Below are 8,717 nucleotides of genomic sequence, written 5' to 3'. Positions count from 1 at the left end.
GTCAGTAGGAGGAGACTCAAATGTCCAAATAGTTTCATTTCTGAAGTCAACTGTGTCTCATGAGTGAAAATAATCTACTGTGTCATCACATATTATTGCAGTTTAACAGAGTGACTCCCTCTGGTGGATGTTATGGAGTATTGTGTTGTCTTTGCTCCAAAGGTTTGTGTACAGAGTTCTGGTGTTTCCTGTCACTGTGGGCTGCAGAGCACAGTAGTACACAGCAGAGTCAGACAGCTGAAGCTTCTGGATCTTCAGAGGAACTGATGTCTTGTTGATTGTAGCATCAAATCTGTCTTTCTTGAACTCAGCAGCATTATCTTCTGTTTTTGAGTAACGCTTCAGAATGTACTTTGGGAAATCATTTACTTCTTGCTTGTACCAGAACAGATAGGGATATGTGTCACTGGTCTCAAATGTGCAGCCAAGTGTAACTGTGTGTCCTTCAGTAGCGATGACATCTCCTGTTGGCTGGTTCACTTTGTCTTCTCCTTTACACTCTGGGAAGAAGAGGACATGCAGAGGAAGAGATGAATCAATAAAGATGATTGATTAAAGCAGAACAATCAGTAGCTGTAAAGAGTTACCTAGACAGAGAGTCAGACACACACATGTAGAATAGTCTGGATTCTCACTGGCTGCTGTCTGATGTCAGATTTAAGTTATTTAGAAAGTTCTAGATACCAACAGAAATGATCTGTTTTACTTTTCTTTATGATGAACATTAAAAGATCTCACAGCTCAGTTATTTGTGAAATGTGTTGAAAGAGGAAACATATTGTTTGTATGTTACCAAAGAAAAGAGCAGCAAGAATAATCCACAGCCAATGTTCCATCTGTACAACAAGGTTTAAATCAACAGGAGAAACTATCTGATGTTCAACATTCAGTCTGAGAATTGTGCTCTTCACAGCAGCACTTATTATTCACTGGATGGTTGAACACAGTGCAGAAGTAGTGCACCGCCTACTTGATAAGGTGGCCCTCTAGTGGAGGGAAGAAGTTCAGATCTGCCATGTTGTGTTGTGTTGTCTTTGCTCCAAAGGTTTTTGTACAGAGTTCTGGTGTTTCCTGTCACTGTGGGCCTCACAGCACAGTAGTACACAGCAGAGTCTGTCACTGCAGCAGAGGAGATCTGCATCAGGATTTGCTTTTGCGCCACTTCAATCTTCAGTCCAGGGATCATACGATTCATTATTGTTCCTGTACCAACATGAGAGATGATGAACTCTGGTGGTTTTCCTGGATATTGTCGATACCAGAAGAAATTATCACCACCAGCTGCAGTTCTGGAGTATTTGTAGGACAGAGTAACAGAGCTGCCTTCTAAACTGTACTCTTCTTTCTTGTCAGCAGTCAGTTCTTCACAGCTGACACCTAAAGGAAGAAATAACTCTGTTACACCATTTTACAAAACTCATTTACTCAACACATTCAGAAAACATTGGAATGAAACTTTCCTTAATGCAGAATCCAACAAACCTTTTAGAAGAAGTAGAAACATGAGAGAAGACACACAATGATGCAGTGACAGCATGTTGAATGAAGGTAATGTTGATGGTTTGTGTGTTGAACTCTGTTGAATATAGAAGTTCCTCTCTCTTCTACAGTTCAGTAACATCTGAGCTCCTCCCTGAATCTCTCCATCTCCTCTTAGATCTGTATTTTCACTTCTCTCAGTTACACTTCCTCCTGGTTAACAGACTGGTAGCAGCATTGTGTACCAGCTGGAGGTCAGAAGGTTTTCTTGGTGATTCTTTTATCATTTAATGGTGGAAATGTCTGGAACACTTTACAAGTAATAAAACAGCTGCTATATTTCCTGAATTATACCGGACTTTATAATAAATTATTGTCAGTAGAACATTGGACATTTATTTAAAAAATAATGTGATCCAAAGACAACATGTAAATATAAAATGAGAGGACCTAGGACTGAACCCTGTGGTACACCACAAGAAATCACAGCCTGACAGAACAACAGAAACTTCTTTTATAAAGAAAAGACCAAAAACAATCAACACCTGAGTCTGTGATGCCAACATGTTTATGGAGATAATTGATTCAAATTTCGTGATCTTTCAAATGTGGAGTTATTTGTAACTGAAAATATAATCAAAAACTATCATATATGATTATCGAATTTCTTATTTTTTAAAATATTTTATTCAAATATATTATTTGCATTATAGAAATGGTTTACATTTAGTCAGTTATTGATATGAGTTCCTCACAAAATATTTGTCCTATAGAGTTGAATTCTACTAGATGTCAGAGGAATTGCTTTTAAACTCCATTATGATGATATTGGTCATATAAATTATATCTCACAACACCTCATTATTATCAGAGTATGTGACCTATGTTGTTTTATCAGCACTATAAATAAAATAGACCAGAGGTTTTCAACAGGGGGTCGTGACATTTTTGGCTAATTAGATTAGATTTAGATTAGATTTTCTTTTTTTAAACTAATTTTTTTCCCCACAAATTTAAATGTCTTTAAATAAACATTAACATGAATCCAACATATTGTAGCGAACGGATAAATGGAGGCAGAAGACGTTATCTTTCAGTCAGCAACGCACACATTCAGTATTAGTTAAATAGCTTAGTATTGAATGCACAATAACAGGGTAGCTATGTGTATACACGGCACTAGGCCCAGTTTAACATAAAACACAAGTTTAAACAATATATATACAGTTATGTCCATAAATATTTGGACATTGACACAATTTTGATCATTTTGGTTCTGTACACGACCACAATGGACTTGAAATTAAACAATCAATATGTGCTTTAAGTGCAGACTTTGATCTTTTAATTTGAAGGTATTTAAATCCAAATCGGATGAATGGTGGAGGAATTGCAACACATTTTATACGTGGTATCCCCTTTTTAAGGGACCAAAAGTAACAATTTACTGCTCAGCTGTTCCATGGCCAGGTGTGTGTTGCTTCCTCGTTAGCTCATTGACAAGGAGCAGATAAAAGGTCTAGAGTTCATTTCAAGTGTGGTATCTGCTTTTGGAATTTGTTGAGGTCAACTCTCAATATGAAGTCTAAAGAGCTGTCACTATCAGTGAAGCAAGACATCATTAGGCTGAACCATCAAAACAAACCCATCAGAGAAATAACAAAAACATTAGGTGTGGCCAAATCAGCTGTTTGGTACATTCTTAAAAAGAAAGAACACACTGGTGAGCTCAGCAACACCAAAAGACCTGGAAGACCACGGAAGACAACTGTGGTGGATGACAGAAGAATTATTTTCCTTCACAACAGTTCAGATCAAGAACATCTCTCCAGGAGGTACAGTGGGTGTATCTGTGTCAAAGTGAACAATCAAGAGAAGACTTCACCAGAGTAAATACAGAGGGTTCACCACACCATGTCAACCATTGGTGAGCCTCAACAACAGGAAGACCAGATTAGAGTTTGCTAAAACGCATCTAAAAAAGCCTGTAAAGTTCTGGAACAACATCCTGTGGACAGATGAGACAAAGATCAACTTGTACCAGAATGATGGGAAGAGAAGAGTATGGAGAAGGGAAGGAACTGCTCATGATCCAGAGCACACCACCTCATCAGTGAAACATGATGGTGGTAGTGTTATGGCGTGGACATGTATGGCTGCCAATGGAACTGGTTCCCGTGTATTTATTGATGATGTGACTGCTGATAAAAGCAGCAGGATGAACTCTAAAGTATTTCTGGAAATATTATCTGCTCATATTCAGCCAAATGCTTCAGAACTCATTGGACGGCGCTTCACAGTGCAGATGGACAATGACCCAAAGCATACTGCGAAAGCCACCAAAGAGTTTTTTAAGGCAAAGAAGTGGAATGTTCTGCAACAGCCAAGTCAATCACCTGACCTGAATCCAATTGAGCATTTCACTTGCTGAAGACAGAACTGAAGGGAAACTGCCTAAAGAACAAGCAGGAAGTGAAGACAGCTGCAGTCGAGGCCTGGCAGAGCATCACCAGGGACCAAACCCAGCGTCTGCTGATGTCTATGGGTTCCAGACTTCAGGCTGTCATTGACTGCAAAGGATTTGCAACCAAATATTAAAACTGACTTATGTGATTTATGATTATGTTACTTTGTCCAATTACTTTTGGTCCTTTAAAAAGGGGATACCACGTATACAATGTGTTGTAATTTCCACCGTTCATCTGATCTGGATGTAAATACTTTCAAATTAAAAGATCAAAGTCTGCACTTAAAGCACATATTGATTGTTTAATTTCAAGTCCATTGTGGTCGTGTACAGAGCGAAAATTATGAAAATTGTGTCAATGTCCAAATATTTATGGACCTAACTGTAGTAGGGGGTCCCTGCTCCATCTCTCCATCAGTTTGGTGGTCCTTGCCCTGAAAAACATTGAAGACCCCTGATCTACAATGTGTCAGCACATATTATTGCAGTTTAACAGAGTGACTCCCTCTGGTGGATGTTATGGAGTATTGTGTTGTCTTTGCTCCAAAGGTTTGTGTACAGAGTTCTGGTGTTTCCTGTCACTGTGGGCCTCATAGCACAGTAGTACACAGCAGAGTCAGACAGCTGAAGCTTCTGGATCTTCAGAGGAACTGATGTCTTGTTGATTGTAGCATCAAATCTGTCTTTCTTGAACTCGGCAGCATTATCTTCTGTTTTTAAGTAACGCTTCAGAATGTACTTTGGGAAATCATTTACTTCTTGCTTGTACCAGAACAGATAGGGATATGTGCCACTGGTCTCAAATGTGCAGCCAAGTGTAACTGTGTGTCCTTCAGCAGCGATGACATCTCCTGTTGGCTGGTTCACTTTGTCTTCTCCTTTACACTCTGGGAAGAAGAGGACATGCAGAGGAAGAGATGAATCAATAAAGATGATTGATTAAAGCAGAACAATCAGTAGCTGTAAAGAGTTACCTAGACAGAGAGTCAGACACACACATGTAGAATAGTCTGGATTCTCACTGGCTGCTGTCTGATGTCAGATTTAAGTTATTTAGAAAGTTCTAGATACCAACAGAAATGATCTGTTTTACTTTTCTTTATGATGAACATTAAAAGATCTCACAGCTCAGTTATTTGTGAAAAGTGTTGAAAGAGGAAACATGTTGTTTGTATGTTACCAAAGAAAAGAGCAGCAAGAATAATCCACAGCCAATGTTCCATCTGTACAACAAGGTTTAAATCAACAGGAGAAACTATCTGATGTTCAACATTCAGTCTGAGAATTGTGCTCTTCACAGCAGCACTTATTATTCACTGGATGGTTGAACACAGTGCAGAAGTAGTGCACCGCCTACTTGATAAGGTGGCCCTCTAGTGGAGGGAAGAAGTTCAGATCTGCCATGTTGTGTTGTCTTTGCTCCAAAGGTTTGTGTACAGAGTTCTGGTGTTTCCTGTCACTGTGGGCCTCACAGCACAGTAGTACACAGCAGAGTCTGTCACTGCAGCAGAGGAGATCTGCATCAGGATTTGCTTTTGCGCCACTTCAATCTTCAGTCCAGGGATTTGGTAATTTCCAACTGCTCCTGAAGCAGAGTGAGAGATGATGAACTCTGGTGGTTTTGCTGGATATTGTCGATACCAGAAGAAATAATCATTAGATGACAGTTTGGAGTATCTGTAGGAGAGAGTAACAGAGCTGCCTTCTAAACTGTACTCTTCTTTCTTGTCAGCAGTGAGTTCTTCTCCGCAGACACCTAAAAGAAGAGAAATATGTTTTGTTTTTTGTTGCAAATCTCAGTAAAATAGTAACATTTAAAAATAACTTAAGTTACGGTTTTATGAAATTCAGAATGTAACAAACCTTTTAGAAGAAGTAGAAACATGAGAGAAGACACACAATGATGCAGTGACAGCATGTTGAAATGAAGGTAATGTTGATGGTTTGTATGTTGAACTCTGTTGAATATAGAAGTTCCTCTCTCTTCTACAGTTCTATAACATCTGAGCTCCTCCCTGAATCTCTCCATCTCCTCTTAGATCTGTATTTTCACTTCTCTCAGTTACACTTCCTCCTGGTTAACAGACTGGTAGCAGCATTGTGTACCAGCTGGAGGTCAGAAGGTTTTTTTTGATTCTTTTATCATTTAATGGTGGAAATGTCTGGAACACTTTACAAGTAATAAACCAGCTGCTATATTTCCTGAATTATACCGGACTTTATAATCATTATTGTCAGTAAAATAATGGAAATTGATTTTAAAAATAATGTGATCCAAAGACAACATGTAAATATAAAATGAGAGGACCTAGGATTGAACCCTGTGGTACACCACAAGAAATCACAGCCTGACAGAACAACAGAAACTTATTTTATAAAGAAAAGACCAAAAACAATCAACACCTGAGTCTGTGATGCCAACATGTTTATGGAGATAATTGATTCAAAGTGTTTGATCTGTCAATAGAAGAGTTAAATATAACAGTACCATATTGTTCTGATATCAAATATTTTGTTCGCATCATTAAAGATCAGCTATGCATTTGTAAGGGTGTCACCATTCTGGCTTTGTGTTTCCTGTTTTATTTTGTTAAGTTCACTCCCCTTGTGTCATGTCTAGATGTACTTACTGTCTGTGTGTTGTTGATTTGATCCTCCTGTGTCCATTTACCCTGCCTTTGTGTCTTTGCCTTTCTACCCAGCTGTGTCTCATTTCCTCGTGTTGTGTCTGTGTGTATATATATCACTGCATGTCTCATTGTTCCTTGTCGGTACTTCACCCTTGTCCATTGATGTTACCTGGTATGCTTTCTCGTGTCTTCCTCGCGTCTTCACTGGTTTCTTCCGTTCAGTTTACTTTGTACCTTGTTTTGTTGTATTTTAAGCTTTTTATGAATAAAGCTCTACTTTGTTAAACCTTCTCGGCTGGCGTGCTGCATTTGGGTCCTTCCCTGTACCACCCCGTGACAGAAAAACCGACCAGGTATGGACCCAGCAGATATTTTGGACAGTGAACTCTATGATCTGTCCTACACTCTAGTGTGTATCCATGTTTAATGGAAAAGAGCCCCCTCTTCATGGACTCAACAGGATGCTCTAGGGTTGGCTCAAGAGGAAATGGCTAAGAAGCCCGGGTTAAAGGATCTTTTGCCTGAGTGGCTTCAAGACTTTTTGAATCTTCCTCATTACCCGCCTTGTCCTCAGTCAACATCCGGGCCGCGAGAGATCCGGTTTCTTACTGCCAGGATGCGACAGACCCCCGTTCCTGCTGCTGGGCCATGACAGACTCATGTTTTTGCTGCCACCGGACCTCTGCAGACCCCAGTTCCCGTGTTCCCCCTGACTCTCGGGCCTCCAGTTCCAGTGTTACCCCCGGCCTCTCGAGACCCCAGTGACTCTAGCCCGGCCTCCAGAGCGTCTTCAACGGCCTTTCCGCTGGCCTCCAGCCAGGACTCCTGATTGGCTCCGCCCGCCTCCACTCCGATCTCTCCGCCTGCCTCAGCCCGGCCTCCTGAGCAACCTCATCTTTCTCCAGAGCGGCTCCGCCTGCCTCCAGCCAGGCCTCCTGAGTGGCTCCGCCCGTCTCGTCTGCCTCCAGAACGGCCCTGCCCGCTTTGACGGCCTTAAGTCCCGTCTCACCAGCCTCCTGCTCGGCCTCCCCCGTCCAGCTGCCCCATTCTTAGTTCCCTGGCCATGTTTGACCCCTCCATGTTTAATGGAAAAGAGCCCCCTCTTCATGGACTCAACAGGATGCTCTAGGGTTGGCTCAAGAGGAAATGGCTAAGAAGCCCGGGCTAAAGGGTCTTTTGCCTGAGTGGCTTCAAGACTTTTTGTATCTTCCTCATTACCCCGCCTTGTCCTCAGCCAACATCCGGGCCCCGAGAGATCCCGTTTTTTACTGACAGGATGCGACAGACCCCCGTTCCTGCTGCTGGGCCACGACAGACTCATGTTTTTGCTGCCGCCAGACCTCTGCAGATCTCAGTTCTTTCTGCTGCCGGACCGCTGCAAACACCTGTTCCCGCTGCTGCCGGACCTCTGCAGACCCCCAGTGCTCCCCCTGTGCCTCGAGACCCCAACTGTCCCCCTGCTACCTCTTGAGACCCCCGTATTCCCCCTGAGTCTCTGGACTCATTCACTATGCACAGGCAACACAACATAAGTTCCAATAAAGTTCCAGAGTTACCCCGTCCTCTCGAGACCCCAGTGACTCTGGCCCAGCTTCCTGAGCGGTTCCTCCCGCCTCCAGCCTGGCCTCTCCACCGGCCTCTTCCCTGGCCTCTCCCCTGGCCTCCTGAACGGCTCTGCCTGCCTCCACACCGGCTTCCTGAGTGGCTCCGCCTGCCTACAGCCAGGCCTCCTGAGTGGCCCCGCCCGTCTCGTCTGCTTCCAGAGTGGCCCTGCCCGCTTTGACGGCCTCAAGTCCCGTCTCACCAGCCTCCTGCTCGGCCTCCCCCATCTAGCTACCCATTCTTAGTTCCCTGGCTATGTTTGCCCACTCCTGTGTCCATTCACCCTGCCCTTGTGTCTTTGCCTTTCTCCCCCAGCTGTGTCTCTTTCCCTCGTTTACTGTCTGTGTGTATATATCCCTGCCTGTCTCATTGTTCCATGTCAGTTCTTCACCCTTGTTCATTGATGTTACCTGGTATGCTTCCTCGTGTCTTCCCTGGTTTGTTCCGTTCAGTTTACTTTGTACCTTGTTTTGTCGTATTTTTTGCTTTTTAGGAATAAAGCTCCACTTTGTTAAACCCACTGGTCTGGCGTGCTGCAT

The 8,717-nt window shown here is 42.6% G+C and overlaps 1 gene segment (V, D, J or C); it reads right to left on the bottom strand.

The window, feature by feature from the left end:
• Positions 1-326: 326 nt before the first annotated feature.
• LOC115022217 (T cell receptor alpha variable 26-2-like) lies at positions 327-5,950 on the bottom strand. The segment is given in 4 exon segments: positions 327-500; positions 971-1,168; positions 5,497-5,702; positions 5,810-5,950. Coding segments are annotated over 4 exon segments (483 nt in total).
• Between the last annotated feature and the right edge of the window lie 2,767 nt (positions 5,951-8,717).

Source organism: Cottoperca gobio, chromosome 17 (assembly GCF_900634415.1).
Source record: "Cottoperca gobio chromosome 17, fCotGob3.1, whole genome shotgun sequence".
NCBI classification, from domain to species: Eukaryota; Metazoa; Chordata; class Actinopteri; order Perciformes; family Bovichtidae; genus Cottoperca; species Cottoperca gobio.
This window is presented reverse-complemented; position numbering and strand designations above follow the sequence as displayed.